Source organism: Papaver somniferum, chromosome 7 (genome assembly GCF_003573695.1).
Source record: "Papaver somniferum cultivar HN1 chromosome 7, ASM357369v1, whole genome shotgun sequence".
Taxonomy (NCBI): domain Eukaryota; kingdom Viridiplantae; phylum Streptophyta; class Magnoliopsida; order Ranunculales; family Papaveraceae; genus Papaver; species Papaver somniferum.
In genome coordinates, this window is record NC_039364.1 from 42,921,274 (window position 1) to 42,945,190 (window position 23,917).

A 23,917-nucleotide genomic window follows, 5' to 3' on the forward strand; every position below is an offset into this window, starting at 1 on the left:
ATGAAGTGTCAAGCTGCTTATATATAATAGAAGAGCAAAGGTCTTTGGTGGTGGAAGGGAACATTTGGTGTATCTGGACATGTATATGGTCCATATTTGTTATAATATCTTGAATTCGAGATCTTTCTGGTTTAGAATAGCCTTTGAGTCATGTGTCTATTATTTCATGTTACCTGATATTTTGTAGTTTTGGTTCTCCATAACCGGTATGTTAGATTCGTAGGCATCTATTGACAATTCTTCTCTTGAAGGATTCTCTGTATTTGCTACTTATGTAAAGTTATGAACGTCCCTTTGTTATTGTGCAGATGACACTAGTGGACATGGCACTGGAGAATCGAGGATTGGTTCCAATCTCTGTTTCTTTCCTCGACCGTCTGTTGTTTTGGTTTTGAGGTAAAATCCTTTGCAATGGCACTATAAGTTGAATATTTAGTGTTTTTGCTTTATATGTACAAAGAGATTTTAGGTTTACATGCCATTATATATGTGTAACTACTGGTTACACATGCTACTATGCATGTGTAACTCCTAATTACACATACAACAGGCATGTGTAACTCTCAGTTACACTACCCATATCCATGTGTAAGTCTTAGTTACACATGCTAAAAATGAATAACAAAATTAGTTTTTGCATCAATTGATTTTGCATTTCTGGATCTAAGTACATTTAACCTTACATAGATTGAATGATAATTAATTCAGATGATTTTACACGTATTGGTTGGACTGTCTTATGACAGATTGTTGATTCAATCATATCTTTATTTCGAGTTGATTTCGCCTGTTAGAGGGGAACCTACTGAGCGCCAGGTAACTTCATCTTTTCTTTGTTATCTTGCTATGAATACGTCAGTTTTGTGGCATGTTTACTTGAGTTAATTTTTTGCTTCGATGGCCCTAACAATACTTGCACAAATGTAAGTGAAAGTTACACTAGTAAGATTCATGTGTGACTTTGATTCTAATCAACTATCTTGATTTAGTTTTTCCTCCCTCATATGTATGTCTAAATGAATCAACCATTATGTTTCAGCTTTAGATGCCTTCAATTTCATTAACTTGTTATGCCTTTAATTTCACTAGATGTGTAATTTTTAGTTACACAAGCTAAATAGATGTGTAATCTCTAGTTACACATGCTAATTAGATGTGTAACTTCTAGTTATACAAGCTAAATAGATGTGTAATTTCTAGTTACACATGCTAATTAGATGTGTAACTTTTACTTACACATACTGATTGAATATGTAAATTCTGGTTTTGGTGATTGAATTACTGTTACACTAGTCGGATGCAAGTGTAACTTACTATTACACAAGTTATATACATGTGTAACTAAGACTTACACATGCCATATGCATGTGTAATTTCTGATTACACATATCTCTTCATAGTTTTTTTTCCTGATTACTTTAAGTTGGTTACATGGCATATGCTCTACAAATTATGTTGTTTTTTTCTTCATCCCAACCTAATTCCATGGGTATTTATTTTCTTTCAGATATCCAAGCATTTTGGAATCGAGTAAGACAAGAAGGGAAGAGAACATTTCTATTATATGATATCGTGGCTTGTTTCTAAGATATAGCGGCTTATTTCAAGGATTTCGTTTTACATATCTAGTTTTTGATTCGTTTGTGGTGAATAACAAACAATTACTATTATTGATAAACAAACAAATTATTGTAAATGAATATTAAAGTAATACATGTATTTTCTATGTGTAGTTTTGTTGTATAACTAATAAGTACACATACGCATGTGTAACTTCTGCGTACACATGTGTAACTACTGAGCACACATCTATATACGAGTGTAACTTTGCGTTACACATGTCATATGCATGTATAACTTCTGGATACACATGCCATATGTTGGTGATGGTTGGCGGTGGTGGCAGGAGGTGGTTGGCGGCGGTGGTTGTCAGTGGAGGTGCTGGTCGGAGGTGGCTGGCGGTGGTGGTCGGAGGTGGCGGGTGGTGGTTGTCGGAGGCGGCGGTGGTCGGAGGTGGATGACGGTGGTGGTCAGAGGTGGTTTGACGGTGGTGGTTGGCGGTGGATGGCGGTGGCTGGCGGCGGTAGTGGTGGTCAGAGGTGGCTAGCGTTGGTGGTCGGAGGTGGTTGGTGGCGATGGTGGTCGGAGGTGGCGGTGGTGGTTGGAACATCATCACATAATATTTTAATAATTTTGGGCCTAAATTTAAATTTTATTTAATTATGAGCCTGATAATATGCATAAGGGTATCAACGACTTTTAATAATTTGGGGCCTAGATTTAAAACTTCTTTTAATGAAGGGCCTCATATTATGGGTTATCCATGAGTTGGACCTTAGCCTAATTTTTCCTATCCGAAATGTATCCCCAGAAATCCCCGCATATCAATAAAGTGCGTTATGCGTCAACAATTTTGACCTCCTGGTGGCCGGTGGGTGGCTTAAATCCAACACCATTTGCTTATACAAAAACATATTTTAGTAAAAATTCTCAAATTCCTCGGCGGCTTGGCTTAATAAGTTTGGCTTCCTCTATAGTTTTCTCTTCATCATCTTCTCAAAATCTAAATCCCTTCACCGGTGGCGGGAATTTTTCTCCCACATTAGTAACTAATAACTTCAGATTGATCCTAACAAATAACGATGATTGCCCTAATCAATCGTAGAACTTCATCCATACTTCATTCTAAACATATCATCTCCCTTAAATTCATCACTACTTACACTAGTAAAGATTCTTCCTTTACTTCTATAACTTCTCAGAATGAAGATAGTGGTCTTTATGGATTCAAAATCTTAAAATCTTCCAAGGGTTTTCGTCGCTTCGTTGATGAAGCTATCGAAAGGTATGCCTTCTATTGGACATAAAAAATTGCAATATTTTATTTTTGTTATGTAAATTTATTTGAATTTGAATATTAGGTCAGGAGAATTGGTCTCTTATATATCAGAATCGCCTTCTAATGTTGAGATTATTCGAGCCATGGATGAAATATCAGATACGGTAAGGGTTTGCTCATGTAATTGATAGATTTTTGGACTTAAATTGTACTGGTATTATTGACCGAGTACTCATATTCTGGTACTTATTAGGTATGCTCTGTAGTGGATTCAGCAGAACTTTGTCGAAATACTCATCCCGATAGGTAACTTGATATTTTGAGTAAATGATGTTTGGTGTTGAACTGTTGTAACTTTACTGAAAGCTCTTCTCTTCTCTTTTACTTTTTTTTTTTTTGATAGAGAATATGTGGAGGAAGCTAATAAGGCGACTATGAGAATTCATGAATATCTACATGTGAGGTGACTGTTGTCTATTTAGTTATGCTGTTTTGAGTTTTTGTTTGTTCTGCATTGGATTCATTGTTGTTCACGGATCTATGTTAGGTAAGTATACAATTTGCATCCGCATTGTCAATTACGAAGGAGGATCCTATAAGTAAACAATGACAGATTTTTCTTCTTCTTTTCTATGTGTTCCATTGTGCCCAAAGTTATGTAGCTTATGTCTCTTAGAGTTTAATCATTTGAAGTAAATATATAGTTAGGCGTTGATGATGTATGATGTGCAAGGACAATAACAATCAAGCTTTTTATGCTGGATTTTCCTTACAGTTTCTGAATACAAATCATTGCCTATACAATGCGGTATTAAAGGCCGAGCAAGGTAGTTTGGATAAAAAAGAAGCTCAGAGGGCAGCCCATTCATTACGTGTTGATTTTGAGAAGGGAGGAATCCATCTTCCTGCTGGTAAATAATTATTTTTGTATCATGGATTAGTATTCTCTTCACTCTATAGACAACCCATTTCTCTTTTCTATAACTCCCCTTTTCATTTCACAGACAAGTTGGAGCGAGTTAATCAGCTAAATATCGAAATTGCTCAGATTTGTAGACAGTAAGTATATCTTATTTTGCTCAATCTAGCCAATAATAATAAACAATTAGAGAAGTGATAGCTAAACCCCAAGTATTTAACCCTATCAAGATTTCTACGCTGTTTGGTCCCAAACATATTTGTGAGTATCTTATCTTTATTGAACATCATTTAGTAGTTCATCAGTATTCTATACATGATGTATGTTAATTTCAATCATATTTGCAGTAAGTATTCTACATTACTGCAAACAAGGTTATCTGGGAGTTTTGTGAACAAGATATTGAGTTTTAGTATTTTCTGCTCGTAGTCAAATCTATGATGCTTGTTTCTTTTCTTTTCTTTTTTATTTTGGGAAGGGACACATTCCTTTTTATCGATTCTGAGTAAAGCTCTTGTCCTTTGTGGTTCATCAGGTTCAATGAAAATATTATAAACGATCCAGGTTTTGTAGACATCTTTCCAGCTTCATGTATTCCGAAGCGTATTCAACATCTTCTCAGGCCCATTTACTCTGCATCAAAAGAAAAGGGTTTTCGAATAACCACAGACCAGGGCACTTTGTCTTCTGTACTGCAATGGGCTTCAGACGAAGAGGTAGCTTATAGGTTGGATGTCGTTGTTTGCTGTTTGTATGAGACATTTGGTCTGACCAGCATGCAGGGATTGTAGTACCCAGAAGAACAGGGTCTCCCAAAAGATCTTGTGGAGCTTTGACCGGATTTGCTTAAATCCAGAATTAGATCTACTTGGTTTTTGGAGGTTCTATTAGCCAAGCCTTAAAACCTAAACATGCCTATGTATTGATCATGTGTGATTGTTTTCCAGGTTAGAAAGCAGTCGTACATTCGAGGAAATTCCGCTCCACGTGCGAACCTTGCTCTCCTTGATAAGCTGATAACTGCTCGTCATGACCTTGCACAGGTCATCTCTCTTCATACTTAGTACATTCTTCGACATCATATCAATTCTTAACTATGTAGGAATAACTAGATATTACCAAATAGATCCATGAAAACCAACTGACAGTTTGACACCGACAAGTCATACAAATATAACCAACTTTCTTCCACACATTGTACACCAACTAATTAAATGCGTGTTCCCTTTTAAGACAGTCTTGGTAGTTAGTATAATTTTTCTCAGGGGTGTCATCCCACGTAATGAAGTAAATCACAATGCCTGGAAGTGGTGTTTTTCATATTCTTTCCTAGGGGTGGAAGATGGAACCCCTTCCGATGTATATTTGAAAGATTTCCACCATGAAGTCTCTCTCACAAAATCTGCCACTTAGTAATTTTTATGGCCGTTAAGGTTACAATACATATTACAGGCTTTTAACTGGAGCTAATATGGAATAGGAAAACCTGAAGCATGAAAAATAAAGCAAATACATATGATATACTTTATGGAAATAAAAGCTATCCTGATGTGTGTCCGTTTTTTTGTTTTGTTCGTTTGTTTGTTTGCTTTTATTGATCTTGTAAGTCTTGTCTGACCTTCTCAATGATGTATATAGATATTAGACCATAAAACTTACGCGGAATTCGCGGTTCATCAAAACCTGTCTTCATCACCAGAGGTTGTCAAGTCTTTTTTGGTTGAAATGGCCGAGCTTGTTAGGCCTAAAGCGGACAAGGTAATCGGCTTACCAGGCATCCTTATTAGCTGTTGTAGGCTTTAACAGTTTCTCTTTCTGGATAACTCTGCAGTATTTTTTATATTTTATTACGATGCCTTTCGTTGTAGGAATTCAGCAAAATTAGAAATTTTAAGAGGGAAAGATCTAATTATAAAAATGGAGTACTGGAGCCTTGGGATGAGGCCTATTTCACAGGGATGATGAAGTCTTCTGCGTACAACTTAGATTCCTCAGTAAGCTTTCGCATTTCTGTGAATTCTATCTGTTTGGTAGTTGATGACCTGATGCCGGTTATTTCAGTTGGAATTTCTATAATTAACGCCAACCTAAAATCCTGCATTATTTTTCATCTTCTTGGAGTTTTCTGAAGTATTTTTGTTTTCTTCCTGAGCAGGCCATATCAGCATACTTTCCCTTATCACAGTGCATAGAAGGTTTGAAAATGCTCGTTCAGTCATTGTTTGGCGCAACTTTCTACAGCGTTCCTCTAGCACCCAGAGAATCATGGCATCGTGATGTGCTAAAAATGGCTCTTCATCATCCGGAAGAGGTAACTGAGCCTTTTCTTTCTCCCTTAATATGCAGCTCTGTTGTTATCAAATTTTTCAACAACTGTTGCCTGATCTTGAAGATTAGGTTTCTCAGTTGGTGGCCCTTTTAACTCTTCGTTGTAAGCTTTCCTAAGAGTTATGTCTGAGAGAAATAATGCTTGTGGTAAATCAAAAAGTAAAACCAAGTTTTGATTTAGTGCCAGTTTTTCATTACGGGCCTATCTGTCAACCGTGTTTTTGTTTATCTATTGTTTTCTTTACCCAGCTGTATCATGTATGTAATCCTCTGTTGCACTAGTAGTATGGTGGCTCACCTACTTCACTCATCCATCCAGTGCTATTTTGTTAGTTAGTAGCTACGCAGATATGTGATTATCAAATGGGCCCTTCTTATGTAGTTTTTTGTTACTCTGCCGACTGTGCTCTATTAACAATATAAGGCTTACACTTATAAATACAGGGTGATTTGGGGCATATTTACCTTGATTTGTACTCGAGGAAGGGAAAATTCCCAGGCTGTGCACATTTTGCCATTAAAGGTGCACGTCGAATATCAGAGACAGAATACCAACTTCCTGTATGTCTCCAGCCCTTTACTCCTTTTTCTAATTCATCTAATTGCTGTTTTAAAATAATAATTATCTATATCAGTTATTACTATATATAGGCAATCCTTCTGGTTTAGTCACATACCTTCCACTGACTAGTTAAATCTTGTTTTATTCTTGACTCGTGAAACTCCCCAAGGGAATTGGGGGAAGTATGATAATGATAATACTCTATTATAACAAAAGTGGAAGCAAACAACACGTCACCTTTTAGTTCTCCATGAGATTCCGAGTTTCATTTTCCTGTACATCATTCTCAAATTGGACTGGCTTGTTGTTTTTAGAAGTTAGAATCATTTATACAACTTGATTATGTATAATGATGTGGCACAGTGTTTTAGGGTAGTTCTCTGCAAATGAGGAAATGAAAAACAGAGATGTTTAGTTGTGAGTGATTGACTCCAAAGCCTAGCTAAGTCAAGCAGATGACCGTTCAGGGTTTGCTTAGTCTTAAGAGACGAAGTAATTGGTTTGATGGGCAGGGAAATTGAGGAAAGAGAGAGTACTGTCCTTGGGTAAGATTGTTGTGAATGTCGATCCAAAAACCTATTTATATAAGAAAGCACAGTTACCCCTCGGGGAGGGTTTTGATTTGGTGGATCGATGACTGCCTACAACGCCATTTTCATAATGGGAGGAAAGTGAAGTTACTTATTTTTTTTTTTGATCGGTAAAGAATTTGGTGCTGGCGAGTTTCAAACTCAGGTCACTGGTATCATCACCCAGTGACTTTACCACCGTACCACTGTGGCACCGGCGAAAGTGAAGTTACTAATAGTGCCACAATTGTAGGATTATTGGGTGCACGAACTACCCACCACAATCACGAAATACTGTGGGGAGTTGCAGCCGCAACTACCACTATGTGCGCAAGGGGGAACAGTACTTTCTTCTATTAATAGATCTTTTGGTTGACATTTACAATCCAACAATCTTACAGAAGAAGGACATAACGTCATAACTGTATGAGTGTATTCTAACTTTCCTATTGCTTCCCCTTCCTGCAAACCAACTCCTTTACGATTGAACAAACCCTGAACTGCCATCTGCTTGGCTTAGGCAGCGTGGTCAATCTCTCGCAATTCAACATCCTTATTTCACATTTCTCACTTATAGAAAATTACCTAAAAACACACAGTTGCACTACACGTTCGTCACTGAAATCCTTCAAGTAGATGTGGGCTTTGCCTCCAAAATAGCCCTTCATTGACACGTGTCCTTTGGAGATGAATTTAGAAATAAATTCATAGATGAACTGGTTAATGTTCGTCTTTAACTGTTTGAGCTTTCAGGATTATTGGGTTTAACGTGATACTTATAGTCTTTTTTGCCGTCAAAATAATGTAGGTTGTAGCTCTTGTGTGCAATTTCAAGGCTCCACCAGGTTCATCAGCTGCCAGACTTGACCACTGGGAAGTTGAAACTCTCTTTCATGAATTTGGTCATGCTCTCCATTCCTTACTTTCTAGAACGGTAGTCCTTCCTTCTCTACTCCTTCGAATCTTAAGCTTACACTTTCTGACCTTTTTGTGCTCTTCTGACATAGCTGTCATTTAAATTTGTAGGATTACCAACACTTTTCAGGAACTAGAGTGGCTCTTGATTTGGCAGAAACACCTTCACATCTTTTCGAGTAAGTATAAGCTCTTAGGAGTTAAGACCATCATTAAATCTGTTAAATTGCGTGGAAAGGTAATGTCAAACAATCATGCAAGTTTTTTTTTTTTTGTCATTGTTATTGTTTTGGTGTGTTTTCATTTGCAAAAAGTGTAAGAAGTCAAAGAAAGTCATCAAGCATATCGCCTTTTGCGTCTAAGTTTTGTGTTATACACGCAACTACGTTCATGAAGCTTCAACTTTCTCCTTAACTCTTTTCTTTTCTAAAAAAAAAAGACAAACAAAGTTCATCGTCGTGATAGATTCTAAATATTTAAAATTCTCAAGGCCTAGGCTTGAAGGCGTTTCTTATCTTTTCATACTTTTACTTTCATTTCTCTTTATTAGGTACTATGCATGGGATTACCGAGTTCTGAAGACATTTGCTAAGCATTATTCTACTGGTGAAGTTATTCCTGAGAAACTGGTTGAATCTATGAAAGGTGCTAGAAAGATGTTTGCTGCAACTGATCTTCAGCGGCAGGTTTATTTCTAGAAACCTTATCTCCATTCTGATCAACTTTTACCTATAAAATTTTAGCTATACATCTAACCAATTGAGCTTCAGCATCAGGTTTCTGCCTAATCTTTGCTCCATGTCTAATTAAATTTATACAGTTTCTTTTACAGCCTATGAAATTTTATGAAAGAACAGTATACACTTCTACAGAAAAAGAACCTGGTGAATGCTGCACAGCATTTTTGATCAATATAAAGCTAACTTGATAGAAGCTTATAAAAGTGCAAATGAAGAATAGACACATTCTATTGAATAAATTGTTTCTATATAATACTTATCGATTGATTATTATTGACGTGATCACTAAAAACTTATGCCTCTCTATATGGACTTGACAACGAGTTAACAACTAGTTAGAGACTAAGAAGGAAATAATGATTCCTAAAAAGTTTCTAGTAGTAGTATTGACACTTTTACGCAGATATATACTGACTTCGATAACCAAAACATATTTTGTATGCTTTCTCTGAGAAGTTATCTAGAAGTAGCATATAAGAATGATGTTGCTGTTTTTTCTCCTGCCTCCTAGGTTTTGTACGCGTTGATCGACCAAACTTTATTTGGGGAGCAGCCATCATCATCTGGAGATACAATGTCGGTTGTTGCGGATTTGAAACGGCAATACACGAGTTGGAATCATGTCGAAGGCACTCATTGGCATACAAGGTTCAATCACCTTCTAAACTACGGAGCAGGTAGGGGATGAACTTTTTTTTGGATCAATGAAATATAGGCTACTTAGATCCAGTATAATTAATTGGCTATTGTGAAAGAGAAGTCACAACTGTGACTCCCTCTCTCTCGTAGCTAGTAACAGAAGCCATTATTTGTTTGTTTCTTTTTTGTTTTGCAGGTTATTATAGTTATCTGTATGCCAAGTGCTTTGCCGCAACTATATGGGAAGAAGTATGCATGGAGGATCCACTGTCACTGACGGCAGGATCCAGTATTCAAACTAAATTCTTGCAGCATGGCGGTGCAGAGGACCCATCTGTTTTATTGAAGAACTTAGCGGGAGATCAGATTCTAAGATATCACAATAAAGGAGGGATTCTCCCTGACTTAACTAGCCTCTGCAAAGAAATGGAATTGTGAAAGATGCCAATGCCAAGGCAATTATTATTACTAGTCTCCAATCTCCATCAGAATTATTTACTGGAGAGAGACTAGTCTTGTCAGTTGTTGGCATGTTTCTAAAAAATGTCAAGTACCTGATTCACAAGGTGGCAAGTTTGTAATTTGTATACTAGGTGCATGTGAACAGGAGTGTCACCCTGCAGAATATATGCAACAATGAGAGCAGTTTTGAAGTCCAAGAGAAGTATTGATGCTTTTTATCTGTGGAATCAAATGTTTACTGCCTTGTCATGAGCCATTACTACTGCTGCTGCTTTTTTTTCTTACTGCTTATTGTAACAACAGTAACAACATTCCAGATAAGAAATAATGAAATATACCAACAAAACTATTTTTTCATTAATTGGCATTAGAGTGGCTTCAACAATCATAAACTAGCTTTCATTCTTAAATCCTTAATAGTAATACCTTCCTAGAAAAACTGATCACAGCTTGGGATTACTTGTTAATTATGAAGTAAACTTGGAGGTGGAAGTGGCAAATTCTGGTGCTTAGGCTTAGGCAATGCATCCTCGGCATCATTAGCCTCGTCTAAGAGACTAGTAGAAGTGGATCCTCCTAGCTTGGGCATGGCATCCTCCTGCACAGAGTCAAAAGTTGTTGTCTCTGAAAAGTACTTGAAAAGTTCAAATGTCCCATCCACTCCGAATTCTCTACTCAGTCCTCCGTTCACCAGTAACTCTGCAACTGGAGTGGTGGTTCCATCCTTGTATCCAAATAAAGCCTGGAAATCTTCTTCCTCATCATATTTTACTGGATATCTTGAAGCGGATTTGATTCTAATAACCTGCTTCTTCATCTGCGAAACAGCATCAACCCTTGCCTTTGCACTTCGAATTCTATTAGAAAGATCAGCTAATTTGGCACTCTCATTTGCAGTTCTCTCAGAAATTGAATCAAAAATTTGATCAGCAGCGTTTTGAAGGATCGTCAAAGAATTCCTTATCTGTCTGTAATTCGCGATGTAACTCTCCCGGTGATTGTTTCCGTCTTCAGATACCCGAAGCATTTTCTCTTCTCGTCGCTACCAACTGAACCTCCCCTTCAAGTGCCCAGTATAGATCTAAGGGTGTTCGGGTCATCTACATGGCACGTTTAACCTAGTAGGACTGAATAGGAAATAGTAATAATTGAAATGGTTAATTCGGGATTACAAATTAACTAATATCTGCTCTGCTGCTGCTGCTACTGGAAACCAGAAAGGCAAATATGATAATTTCAACTTGCAACAGACCGGCGATGGCTGCCTTACCATCTCCTCCGTCCACCTCACTTTCAATTCCTACAAATCCGTTATCATCAGTTCCAAAAATCATCAATGTAATTCAGCTTCCGCCATTGCTGAAACAAAAACTCCAAAAATCAATCAGTTATAAAACTTCTCAGAATCACTACCAACAGTTTCTTTCAAGAGAGTTTCTGGGTACTGGTTTTGCTTTAGCACTTGTAATTGCTACTAATCAGAGTGCCTCTGCTGCTGAATTTCCATCTGTAATGGATACTTTTTCTTCTCTACAACTGAATGAACCTCAAAATGCTCTTTCTCTTCCAACGTGGGCTATCCATGTCTCCAGTGTTGTTGAATGGTAACCCTCTCACTCTTCCTCTATTCTTGAAAATTGCTGTACAATTTTGAGTTATTATTTGCTGTGTTTTGGAATTTGAAAAAAAGGATAACAGCAATGATATTGGTTTGGCAATATGGGGAGAAATCTGGTTATGAATCTTGGAAGGGTCTTTCCTGGGGTATGGTAAGTGATTCTTACCCTAGAAATCTACTTATCATTGCTCTCTTTTGATATTCTAAAGTTGCATTGATATATTTCATCTGAAATTGCTATCATTCTAGTTGGCTTTATTAAGCAATATATTATCATAAAATGTAGTCATTATAGCGGCATTTCTGTTTCTATTTACAAATTGCTTGTAGGTAAATGTTTGAGATGGTTTTGTTGATATCTAATCCAATATTTGGAAACAAATCGAGGCGCCTTAAATCAGTGTCGGTTGTTTTACTACTCTATGTTTTATTAATCCTAATAATAACATCTATATTAGAGATTTTTCTGATATGTTGTTTCTCAACTGGCTCAGGTACCCCTTCTCGGAGGTGCATTTTGCGCGTGCACATGGCATTTCTTCTATAACTCCGAGTCTCTTAGTGTAAGAAGATTTATCCTTTGCATGCCAACTCTTACTTTATGCATACCTATATATAACTCAATGCTTCGACCAAAATTCTACGTTTACAATCTTAACTCTTACCATTGCATGGTATTACATAATGTGGCTTTATGTGTACGCCTACCCTATAATCGAAGTGCCTCAGCTAACTTAAATTTCTATGTGCACACTGTTAAGAGTCTAAAACCACATCAAAATGTAACCTTTTTTTTTATTTATCAAAATTTGTAGTTTCTTTCTTTCGAAATTGTCCTGCAGTTTCTTGTGCATGACATATGCATATCGAATAACTTGATTATTCTCCGTGACTTGTAGATTTTGGTAGCTCTTCAAGCGGCTTTGACCGTTATTGGTAACTTCACAATGTGCATTGCTGCATTACGCATATGCAAATTATCTCAACAAGGCCCTGAAAAACTCTGAAATATTGTCCAATGTTGTACCTGTGATTTCCTCAACTTTCTCCTGGGAAGCAGTGAAGGTCCACCGGAGTCCTAGTAAATGGCCTGGTAAGCTCCTCTTTCTGCTTTGGATGATACTTTAGATGCCATATTACCTTTGTGCAGATCATGTACAATGATTAAAAAACGACTTGCTCCTCTATTTTGTATGTAATTTTTTTTTTGTAGATTAACATGAAATGAAACAGGCTGTTACTTATTCATGTCAGAAGGTTGACTTCATTATCGTTTAGATGACATTGGATTTGTGGAAAATGTATATCAATACTCGTTTTATTTTACTGACACCTTGGAGGGTTTACACCAAACCTACTGTGCACGATTCACCCCCATGGAAATGATATAAAGATTATTTTTTATCTAGACTGTGAATGATGTCGTCTCTGTGTAAAATTATATATCACGAACACTTCATCTCATTAAAATCTAAGAAATTTTCTAGACTCAGATAACAGACAATCCTTCAAAGTAGAGGCCACTTCTAAAGCTATATACTTTTAGACGGTTAATAACTGTTTTAGGACCTGGCAGAAAGATAGAGATGACTTATCTTAGTAAGCTATGGCAAATTCTGCAGATAGACAAGTAGATGTTCAAATTCTACCAATTTACTTCATACATAAAAGTCCGAAGAATTATTTATTAGGGTGTGCTACCACCAACATCTTAGACTTAGCATACAATGCATCATTAGTTTTAGGGAAAACCTTACCAAACATAAAACAGTTTCCATACATCTTACATATTCATTGAGGATACACAATTGCTGCAACATATTTAAGCATCAACCCAGGTGACATGCAAGTGTCCCCATTTTTCTTCTGGAACACCCAAGGCTCTCCATACTGCTTTTGAAGCATCAACTATATTGTTGTGGCATGGTGGTTGATAATCATGTTCTTCGTCACAACCCCTTGTCGAGTCACATTCATCTACAACCATGGCAGTAACTACCCGTCCATTACCTGTTATGGCTATGTTATTCATACACCTTTTCTTATTTCTGAATTTGAACCATCCTGTCGATGGTGCTACAATTGGAGTATTATTGTCGTGAAATTGACTGTCACATTCTGATGCACCACCACCATCTTCACCTTGCGCGAAGCCATTGAGAGTCAAGACGGCTGGATGAGCAGGATGAGGTGAACATGTGAATGTTTGGTAGACTTTTCCTTCTTTGCAGCACTGGAAGTTGTTCTCCTGGTTGCATTTACCTGGCGGTGGTTGTGTACCCACGACTTGGCCACTAGGGTCACAGTTTTGAGCTTCAGCAATCTCTAAACAAGTTAGGACTGCAAAGAGGAGATATAGTAGCACCAGACTATAATATTTGATGAATATGTATTCAAACTCACTCGTTTCTTCATCTTCATAATTTTGCCTTGTTAACTCTCTCCCTCTCTATCTCTTTCTGTATGTTTAGTAATTCTCTTTTTGCTGTGTCAAAGTGGTATGGAAAAGAGGGTATAAATAGGAATGAACCGGTGAAAATTTATTACGAATGAGAGCGACTCGCACTCACAGTAGTATAGTACGAGTATTATTTTATAAAAATCAACAACCAATCACATTCTGAGCCATGGAGACTAGTCCCTACTGCAGGTGGCCTCCGTGAGTCTTGGTCAATTGAATTTCTAACCTAATTATCACGTCTATGATAGGGTTCTCTATCTATATTGACCGACTTTCCCTTCTCTTTTCTACTGTGGAAATATCAGTTATGCTTTAACTTTTGCAGTCAGATAAAGGAAAAAGAAACTCAGTTCAAGTTCCAGCTGTATTTGAAGGGTTCTTCTTTTTATTCTTTGGTTCATATGGACAATTGTTTATTCTTATTTCTCATCTTTCATTTGTTTCCATTTCACAGTAGTTTTCGATGTAAAATTGGAATGACTTGTGAGTCTTCTTCACTCGACCGGTTTCCATTTTTTTTTCCTGCAATGTGATTTTGGAGTTTGGTACCTTTATGTATCCGTTCAAAGATGGCCCAGTTAATACTCCATTTATCTTACTCTTGGTCTGGGAAGCACCGACACACGACACGGACACGGACACGACACGACACGGACACGAGGACCGGCAATTTCTCAAAATACTAGGACACGGACACGTATATATATAAATATTTTCATTAAATTATATATGTTTGTCCCCATTCCTAACATAAAAGATTAAGCATTTACCTGTCTAAATGTTCCAGCCTTCCAGGAGAACATAGATATCCATTATCAACAAAACGTTATATAGACATTTACTAGTCTATATATACATATCAACAAAAAATTAGAAGGCTTTGCAAAAGGGAGTAAAGTCCTTTCCGCGACATTTACTAGTCTATATATATACATATCAACAAAAAATTAGAAGGCTTCGCAAAGGGGAGTGAAGTCCTTCCCGCAACAGCGCAACTTCATGAACCAAATACTAGCCCAAAAAACAAGGATCCTCCAAGTATGATGTGAATGCCGCTACATCCAGGATCCAGCTGTAGAAATTTAAAACAAAGAATTGGCATAAATGAAAGTTGCCAGAGTTTGTAAGAGTGCAGGGCTACTTGTAGAAGGTCAGTTTAAACACAAATTTCAGGGGGAATTCACATCATAAAACAAAGAATTGGCATGATAGTAACTAAAATTTTAGAATAAAACAGATCAAGGAGATGGACAGTTACCTGGTCACCAAAAAATAACGTCAACAGTCAAACCAGGGGGTATAGATCCTCCACATTAGCTTCATTATCATCCAATATCATGCGTTCCATCTCTGGCTCATTAAGAGAAAGATCAGCAACTTCAAGTACACCAACAGTACCCTCCATAGTATCAAAAGAATCACCTCCAATGTCCCACATTCTTGTATCCCCTAGCAAGTATTCTGGGCTTCGTCTTGATAAGAGACGAAGATTAGTATGAACAAATACCAAATCTTCACCTCTTTGTGGAGTAATTTTATTTCTCTTCACAGAATTTATGAAACTATACGTACTCCAGTTTCTCTCACTACAAGAAGATGAACAAGGTTGGCCAAGCAACATGAGTGCTTTTTGCTGAAGTAAAGGAGCATACACCCCATAAGTAACCCACCACACATAAGGATTCATACTCCATCTATCATTTATGGTATTTGCATTTGCAAATTCTTCACGGCAAGATGAAAACTTAGCATACTCAATGTTAACTTCTCTTAACTCATCCGCATCGTAATACCTCTCGAAACACTTCAATCTTTGACCTGCAATCAAAAGATCTCTATGTGGTGGAACACGCCCTGGACGTTCATCAAGCCACTGACGACTATAATACCTATGTTGTTTCAATTATGATTTTAGTATAAATTTTTTTAACATTTAACTCAACTGACCAGAAAATATAAATAAGCGATTGCATATTTTACACTGTCATACATACCTTGGGTTCAATGAATGTGCCAAAGAGTGAAGCGGTGTGCTACTTTTACTCCAACGATCTGTTAAAATCCCGTCCACCACCATATGAAATGGTGAAATATCATATTCTTGTAAGCCCTCGTGGCGATGTATAATGCTCTTTACCTCATCTATCATTCGATCCCACCTTTCATAAACCAAGTGAAGACAAGGCTCGTCTGTGTCGCATAATCTAAGCATTTCTATGATAGGTTTTGTAAAATCAATAACATACTGCAAAGTGTTCCACCAATCATCATCCAACAACTTCTCTTTTATAAACAATGCTTGATTAGGATCATCATCTTTATATGATGACCATTGATTGCAAATTACCAAGTTACGGAGTCCTTGCTTCACATCTTTAAATCTTTGAAGCATTATAATACTAGAGGCAAAACGTGTCTCTGCAAGTGTGAATAATTTTAACTCCACATGTTCATTAAACATGGCTAATCTCATGGAATGTTTAGTGATGAAGTTTCTGATCAGTACCACCTCAGCAATAATTTCACTAATCCAAGCACACCCTTCATATACTAAAACATTAGTTCGAATATCTCTCGGATGACATATATTCTTTAAAGCAAGGTTTAGTGTGTGGACTACACATGGAGTCCAAAAAATGTGTTTAAACTGACCTTCTACAAGTAGCCCTGCACTCTTACAAACTGGTGCATTGTCCGTGATTACTTGCACAACATTCTGATGCCCAACTTCCGTAATTGTCTCAATGATCAACTTAGAAATGTACTCTTTGTCCTTCACTGACCCTTGAGTGTTGACTGCTTTAATAAACATTGCACCAGCCTCTGAAACAGCCATAAAGTTCATGAGGGGTCTTCGTTGTTCGTCGGTCCATCCATCAGTCACAATACTCACACCTTTTTCTTTCCAAGTGCTCTTAATTGGTTCTAGCTCTTTCTCAACATGTTCTCTTTCCTTCCGTAAAAGAGTTGTTCTTAGTTTATTATAACCCGGCGGAATATAACCTTGAATGCTTTTACTATCTGATGTAGCCAAATTAAATGCAACTTTATAATATGGACACCTAGCAAGATGGAACGGCAAGCCAGCTGCATAAAACAACCGTGCAATTATGCTATCCATTTCTTCACGTCTGGCAGCATTATACAATTTCTCTATTGGGCTCTCAACCCCTCTTTTCTTCTTCCTAGGATCTTCAACAAGTGATGAAGAATTTGACGCAAAAGAAGAACCACTACCTGATCCACATGTTGGCAGAGGCACACTTTTAAACTTAGATGCTTTTGCTCTGGCCTCAGCTTCATCACTCAATTGTTTCATTTCCTGAAGTTTATGTTCTCTGACCTTTGGACATATTCTAATTCCAGAGCCTGGAATCTTTAACAAATGTGCTTTCACTCTTGAATATGAACCTGAATATGGAACTTGACAGTGGTTACATACAAAATTCCAATTACCACCACCTTTAACTTTATCCTTCTTAGTCACATATCTCCATAGCGGAGTAGTGCTTAAAACCTCTTCGTTCATATCTGGCTATCTGCATCAAAATTAAAGAGATGATAGCCATCAAAATACAAGCATAAAATCATTACAAGCAGAAAATTAAAAGATAAATTATAAGTATTATATATAAAGCTCAAATTCAATGAACGACCAAAAATTCCCCCAAAGGCCCCAAAAAAAACCCTAAAACCTACACAGTAGACAATACACATGATCCCCACCACTAAAATCAAAACAAAACCCAAATTCACCAAATACAGCAACAACCCAAATTCACAATAGATTGAAAATAGAACAAAAAATCAATAACTCAACAAAATCATGCAAATCAGAAGGAAGAAGGGAGAGTAAAAGAAAGAGAACATACCTTCAAATTCAATGTAAACAACTAAGAGATAAAGCCATAACAACTAGCAAATGATTGTAAAAAACTAAATAAGTTGATTTTCGGATGATCAACTTAGATCTGAGAAGAGAAGAGTAAAGGTGAGGGAGACTGTGGGAAGGGGTATTCTTCTGAGTTCTGAGAGTAGAAGATAGACGAGAGAGAGAGAGATGAGTTTTGATAAAAAAAAATTTTTTTTTTGGAATTTAAGATAGAGGGTAACATATGCGTCCGACGTGCGTCCGATGTGTGTCCAATGTGCGTCCAACGTGCGTCAAGTGAGGACACGGATTTTGATGCGTCCGACACGCGTCGTGTGGGCGTCGTGGCCGCGTCATGTGTCCATAGTGCGTCCGACACGGACACGGAAACGAATCTGATGTGTCCGTGCTTCACAGCTCTTGGTCAAGCATCTAACTCCTTTAAAATCCTAAGCTCACGAGGCTCCACGTTGAACGGTGATCTTTATCCATTCATAGAACTGTTCCGTTTCACTTTTTTTCAAAAGAAAGAAAAAAGAAGAATTTCCACACAAATTTCGCACATAAAACATAAAACCAAAAAAAACACGTACCAAACCCTAAGAACCAGTTTTATGTTTGGCTCACAAAACATAAAATTAATAAATAACACGGAACAAACCCTAAGATATGCTCTTCGTTTTTCTCCATTCTCTTTGATTTTCAGAGTACTGATTGCTGGTTTTAGATTCATGGAACAGAAATTGGGGTTTGCTCCTTTCCTATTTTTTACTTGGCTATTTCGATACTAGGGTTTGTTGTTTTCTCATTAGTGGTAATAAAAAACAGTTTTTGTTACCAGGTAAAAGAAATCCGCCAAACAACTAAACCATAATCGTGAACAAGGTAATCCATATTTTGTATCTTACTATTAGGGTTTACTATGCTGTTACTGGTACTGTAGTTAGAAGTTAGAAGCATTCATGTTGTTACTGATTGAAACATACTGATGTGTGTTCATGTTGGTGTACTTTGATCAGCATATTGAATTTTTTCCTCTTTATAATTGTTGCAGAGTATAGAACTGATAATGGTGGTGCTGCTGATATACTACGAGGCAAAATGAATTGATAGGAACTAAAATGAATTGGGTCAGTACATTGAAAATGTATTCATGTTTTGTGCAATCTCTTTGGCGTTTTAGATTCTTTGATCTTCTCTTTGAAAACAACTTTATCAGGCTATAATAATCAGGCTATAAGAATGGCTTATTATGATTTTCAGTTGAGTATCTTAGGTGCGCTGCACAAACTGATAATGTGTTAAGTTGAATGGTCCATAATTATAAATGGATTATTCCGGATGATTCATCTGACATTCGTAAGCGGATTTCTGGGGCATAGATTTGCTATTATGGTATTGGAATAACGCTTCAACTCCATCTTTCAGTTTGAATTTTCTTCCAAAGGTATGGCTGCACATGACGATAATGAATTTTCTTACAGTTTGCCTCCAGAATTGTCTTCATAGAAGGTTCAATATGAATTATGTTATATTTCAACTGTTTTTTTTCTTCTTTTTCTCCTATTTATAGGAAATTATTTGAAAATGTTGTAGAAGTGGGAAGCACATACAAAGTTAAGGATCTCGCTTCTATTATGTGCCAATACTGCCCAGCTGCCTAGACATTTCTCAATACTATCCAAACATTTTCATATTTTCCTGGAGTTGCTCCATATAAATTGAATGTTTTTGTTTTTTTGCAGGTAAAGAAACAAGATGAGATACTTAGTGCTGCTAATTTTGCCGCAAAAATGTGTTACAAGGTGCCTGGCTGCTCTGATATACAACAACCAAGTTTATGCAAAGTAGGATCTTGCACTACTTTATTAAAGAAGCAGGTGAATACACTTTTTACATAAATACACTTTGAGTTATTAGAGAACTTTTTCGTCGCTTACATTCTCGGATGTTTGTTATGCCATGTATTCTGACTATAATGCTTTATTTTGTATGCTTCCTCAAATTAGACGTTGCATGGAAGTTAGTCTAAAAATCTTCACTTTTAGAGAACTATTTGCGAAATTCACCCTAGACTGAGACTCGACGTTGGCTGTTTGGTAATCTAGAACCAAACCAAGATTGATTATACAATATCCTAGCTCAATCCAACGTGTCCTAAATCTCATGTGTAGAGGTTCTGGAACTAACAAGTATCTCAGTAAAAATATAATCATTTGTTGTCTACTTGGAATAGTTTTATGGCCTTTCTGTGGAACGTTTTTGTTTTTTTCGTGTTTGTAGGCTTAGACGCTTGCCCAATTGCAGTGAACAACGCAGTCAACCTAAGGTGCACAATACTTATGGAGCTATAATGTTCCTCACTTTGATCCCGAATCATGGCAATACAATCACAATGCAAAAATGGAATAATATAGGTGAGTAATCGTAAGTGAAATAAGATTACCACTGCTTCCTCCCACCAACTTCAGAATTCTCATGTGAATAACTAGCATTCTCATGTGTTACCGTATACACAACTTCACAATTTACTTACGTTAGCCATACTATATATAATATCTAGTCTACACAAATTGTGTTGTCTATTCAGGTATTTTGTGAATTTTGCTTGCTTTCTCTGATTGTATTCTTTTTTAGCTCGGAGGTGGTATGCACTTCACTCCAGACCATAGTATCCAAGCCAATACGTTCAAGTATACCTGCGTTTTGGATGCCACCAAGTTTACATGAGAATCCAGCCAATGGAGTGCACCTTCCAGACACACCAATGACTGGTGGTCAGATTGGAAATCAGGACCCTCGCTCGCCAAACTTAACCAACTTTCTTACCTACAATTTACTTTCTAATTACGGTGAGAACATGATTTTGTGAGTTGTCCACAGTGATTCTCTAATATTGGTTTATTTGTTCCCTCTCTCAATTAGTAGTCGACACTAGATATGGAGAAGGCACTCCTTCGCCAGGTTGTAAGCCTTTCATCAGAACAAACTAATATAGTTCCACCAGAACAAAAGGAATCAAGTACTTCTATATAAGGTATACAGTCATCCACCTGTAGTAGCATTCTCATCCATGAATGTAGAGTGGCTCCCAAATTTAGTCATTAACGTTTCATGTTCTCACTTTATGTTCTCAGAAACAAATTGTTTGGTGGTTGGTGCAGAGTTGGAGAAACGGATACAAAGATCAAGAAAGGTATATAGTCTTTACCGTATTTAGTTATAATGTTTTGTTTTCTCACTTTATATTTTCAGGCACGAAATTTTGGTCTGAATGTCACAATCAGTTGGATTACGGTAGTCACTTTCAGATCATATGACCAAGGTAGAAGTAGTCGTATGATATTTTAAATTTTAGTTCATTGAAACATTGGGAGCTGTTTTTTAGCCCTTAAATTTGAGATATTAGTTCTACTTCAGCAGGAGGTTCAAATTACCAATTTTAAGGCTAGACTATCCGATTGACTGCACGAAAAGGAAGTAAGTGATCTCATTTTATCAATGTGTAATTGAGCCCTCTTCTAAGGATTCCAGATGTTCAGTGGATGAGAAGCATTATGTTGTGGATGATGTTTAAGTCTGCAAGGTTATAGTCACGGAAAACTGTACATATCTGCAGGCGTCAATAGTTACTTTCACATAGAGTACTTCTAGATTTTTGTCAAATGGCATGGGTGATAATTTTCATTGATTTATCATATGCTGCATTTCTTCAAGTAGCTCTTCCAATAACTTTTATGCAACTTACAGTTATCATATACTGCATATCATCTAAAAAATTTCTTTATCAACTTTGGGGATTTCTCAAAAGTGGACGCCATTAAAGAAAATTTTAACAGTGTCGTTTCTTAGTTTTTTGGCTTTTCTTAGTTCATTGGCTTTTCTATGTAATAATTACCCTACTTTGGATAAACTCACATGTTCTCATGCAACAAGCAAGATTATCTTATGATGCCTCGAGATCTGTTACATATGCTTGCGCCCTAGCAGGTGAGCCATTGATCACCACTAAAACACGGTTTTTGCCTATGAGGAAAGATTGGACAGTGGGAACTTATATTTTCTTTACCTTTGAGTCTTTTGCAAGTCAATTTTGGAAAAATGATTTGTGGTGGTTGATTTTACAGGACCTTTAGAATTGTTTTTATGTTATTTCCCGGCACACCAAGTAAAAAATGCGTTGCCTTCGCCCCGCCTGCACCAAATCAAAAATTCATTATCATGGGGCGGGGCGAAGCCGCGCCCACACCAAGTTAAAAGATCACCGGGTTTTGTTTTTCTTTTTTGATATGGGTTAAAAGAATTCTATCTTATTACTTCATCCTTTAGGTGTTTTTGTTATGGCTGACGATGTTCAGTTGGAGCAACATTGCAAGGCTAAGGCCAAGGCCAGTACTTACGCAAGGCCAGTGCCACCGGTTCATCCACTGACATTTCCCTAAATATTTCCAAGCATGGAGAAGCTTACATTTTTTCCATTTGAGGTATGTGCGGAAAGCATGTATCCATTGTTAATGTTGTTTCTTCCACCATTTTTCATACTCTCAATTGAGGTATGTGCGGAAAGCATGTATCCATTGTTAATGCTTATAGTAAATGGATACCGTTACATCTAGGTACAGCTTCATCTTTGCACCAACTACCACGGTCATTTTGATACCAATCATTGGATCAAGGGGAACTCCTACAGAGCAACTTTTAAGACGGTTTAGGAAAACTGAGGTAAATTAATAGTGATAACTTGACTATTTTTCCACTGATAGACATTACCGACACTTATAAGTGCTAAGAAAATTTCATTCTTTCTAGATTATATTTGTTAGATACACCATTTTTCATGATAACATGTTGATATCGGGACGAGGCGAAGCCGAGCTTTACCAAATCATATCGGGACTGGGCGAGGCGAAGCCGAGTTTTACCAAATCATATCGTTACTGGGCGAGGCGAAGCCGAGCCTTATCAAATCATATCGGGACTGGGCGAGGCGAAGCCGAGCTTTGCCAAATCATGTCGGTACTGGGCGAGGCGAAGCCGAGCCTTGCCAAATCATATCGGGACTGGGCGAGGCAAAGCCGAGCTTTCCAAATCATATCGGTACTGGGCGAGGCGAACCCGAGATTTACCAATATCGAGGCTGGGCGAGGCGAAGCCGAGCCTTACCAAATAATATCGGGACGGACTGGGCGAGGCGAAGCCGAGCTTTACCAAATCAAAAATATCGTTCAAAGAAAGAGGAAGTGATGCATTGTGTTTGTAGTTGGTGCATGACTACGTCGTTCTATTTGTAATTATAGATTGAATTGGTGAACCAATTCTACAAAGCTGCCCGGGCGTAGCACGGGCACAAAATCTAATTAATACTGAAAAGTGAAATGTATATGTTTCTTCCTTGTGATGGATATATCTCATGCTTTTGTTTGTCATTCTTGTTCTCAGTTGTATGACTTCGAGTAGATATATATATATAGGGGTAGGATACGTTGACATGGTTATATTGACATAATCAGTTTACATGGTTATAGTTTTTTTTACTGAACCCAAACGGCAAAGAATTTGAAGCTAATTTTTTGGTGACATGTTCTTATGAGTCTCTACATTCCAAACAAAAATGAGAGCACTCCGAGATGTATAAAACCACCATCTATGATTTTGAATACTAACCGTTGAAGATTAACGGTTGAAATTAAAATTTGTTGATGATGAAGTTTCGTATTCCAGAATACTCTCATTTTTGGTAGAAATGTAGAGTTTTATATGAGGAACATGTCACCAAAACATTAACTTCAAATTCATTGCCTGTTGGCCTCAGTAGAAAAAATGGCGCTAAAATGTGAAGATTATGTCAATATAACCATGTTTAGATGCCAAAATTGGGGTTTTTTTTTGTCCTAGAATACTTGCTATACTCCATATTTTTCCATCTTTTATCCTGATTTTCCCCTAACTTGGAATCATGCCATAACATGGAGAATTGTGTATTTTAATTTTCAA

The 23,917-nt window shown here is 37.2% G+C and overlaps 3 protein-coding genes and 1 long non-coding RNA gene across 16 annotated transcripts in view; 3 read left to right on the forward strand and 1 right to left on the reverse strand.

Moving 5' to 3' along the window:
* Window positions 1-2,504: 2,504 nt before the first annotated feature.
* On the forward strand, window positions 2,505-10,328 carry LOC113297122 (mitochondrial intermediate peptidase, mitochondrial-like). The gene is made up of 17 exons (XM_026545534.1): window positions 2,505-2,845; window positions 2,922-3,003; window positions 3,093-3,145; window positions 3,243-3,297; window positions 3,615-3,750; window positions 3,844-3,898; window positions 4,294-4,474; window positions 4,706-4,801; window positions 5,397-5,516; window positions 5,627-5,752; window positions 5,914-6,069; window positions 6,531-6,647; window positions 8,026-8,151; window positions 8,244-8,311; window positions 8,683-8,818; window positions 9,384-9,549; window positions 9,708-10,328. Exons 1-17 carry the CDS (start codon window positions 2,643-2,645, stop codon window positions 9,947-9,949), a joined length of 2,118 nt encoding a protein of 705 aa, XP_026401319.1. The 5' UTR covers window positions 2,505-2,642; the 3' UTR covers window positions 9,950-10,328.
* An 857-nt stretch (window positions 10,329-11,185) lies between these two features.
* On the forward strand, window positions 11,186-13,848 carry LOC113297123. 2 transcript variants are annotated; one of them, XR_003333310.1, is made up of 5 exons: window positions 11,186-11,577; window positions 11,664-11,742; window positions 12,086-12,154; window positions 12,491-12,684; window positions 13,745-13,848. XR_003333310.1 is itself a non-coding variant. In XM_026545535.1 (4 exons), exons 1-4 carry the CDS (start codon window positions 11,201-11,203, stop codon window positions 12,596-12,598), a joined length of 633 nt encoding a protein of 210 aa, XP_026401320.1. In that variant the 5' UTR covers window positions 11,186-11,200; the 3' UTR covers window positions 12,599-12,917. The 2 variants fall into 2 exon arrangements, 1 of the variants encoding a protein (XP_026401320.1); XM_026545535.1 differs by lacking the exon at window positions 13,745-13,848 and having other exon boundaries at window positions 12,491-12,917.
* LOC113294572 overlaps window positions 13,241-23,917 on the reverse strand; it is a 46,872-nt gene continuing 36,195 nt past the window's right edge. The window contains exon 2 of the mRNA XM_026542964.1: window positions 13,241-13,899. Coding sequence (XP_026398749.1) covers window positions 13,414-13,899 — 486 coding nt within the window. The 3' untranslated portion in view covers window positions 13,241-13,413. The remainder of the gene's footprint in view (window positions 13,900-23,917) is intronic.
* LOC113297124 lies at window positions 18,507-23,349 on the forward strand. Of its 12 annotated transcripts, none has more exons than XR_003333316.1 (13): window positions 18,507-18,671; window positions 18,765-18,808; window positions 18,978-19,053; window positions 19,187-19,370; window positions 19,497-19,539; window positions 19,669-19,803; window positions 20,207-20,340; window positions 20,561-20,960; window positions 21,061-21,248; window positions 21,347-21,403; window positions 22,253-22,407; window positions 22,540-22,645; window positions 22,733-23,349. It is a non-coding gene; the product is annotated as an uncharacterized LOC113297124 (long non-coding RNA). The 12 variants fall into 12 exon arrangements; XR_003333317.1 differs by having other exon boundaries at window positions 19,520-19,539; XR_003333321.1 differs by lacking the exon at window positions 19,497-19,539 and having other exon boundaries at window positions 21,061-21,119; window positions 21,179-21,248; window positions 21,344-21,403.

What these genes read in the sequence shown, in the direction of transcription:
- LOC113297122 (XM_026545534.1), top strand. Translation starts at nt 2,643, where the DNA reads ATGATTGCCCTAATCAATCGTAGAACTTCATCCATACTTCATTCTAAA. An exon ending in AGGAATCCATCTTCCTGCTG is followed by an intron (nt 3,751 to 3,843) that starts GTAAATAATTAT and finishes TTCATTTCACAG; the next exon opens with ACAAGTTGGAGCGAGTTAAT. An exon ending in CAACTGATCTTCAGCGGCAG is followed by an intron (nt 8,819 to 9,383) that starts GTTTATTTCTAG and finishes CCTGCCTCCTAG; the next exon opens with GTTTTGTACGCGTTGATCGA.
- LOC113297123 (XM_026545535.1), top strand. Translation starts at nt 11,201, where the DNA reads ATGATAATTTCAACTTGCAACAGACCGGCGATGGCTGCCTTACCATCT. An exon ending in AGGGTCTTTCCTGGGGTATG is followed by an intron (nt 11,743 to 12,085) that starts GTAAGTGATTCT and finishes CAACTGGCTCAG; the next exon opens with GTACCCCTTCTCGGAGGTGC. An exon ending in ATAACTCCGAGTCTCTTAGT is followed by an intron (nt 12,155 to 12,490) that starts GTAAGAAGATTT and finishes CGTGACTTGTAG; the next exon opens with ATTTTGGTAGCTCTTCAAGC.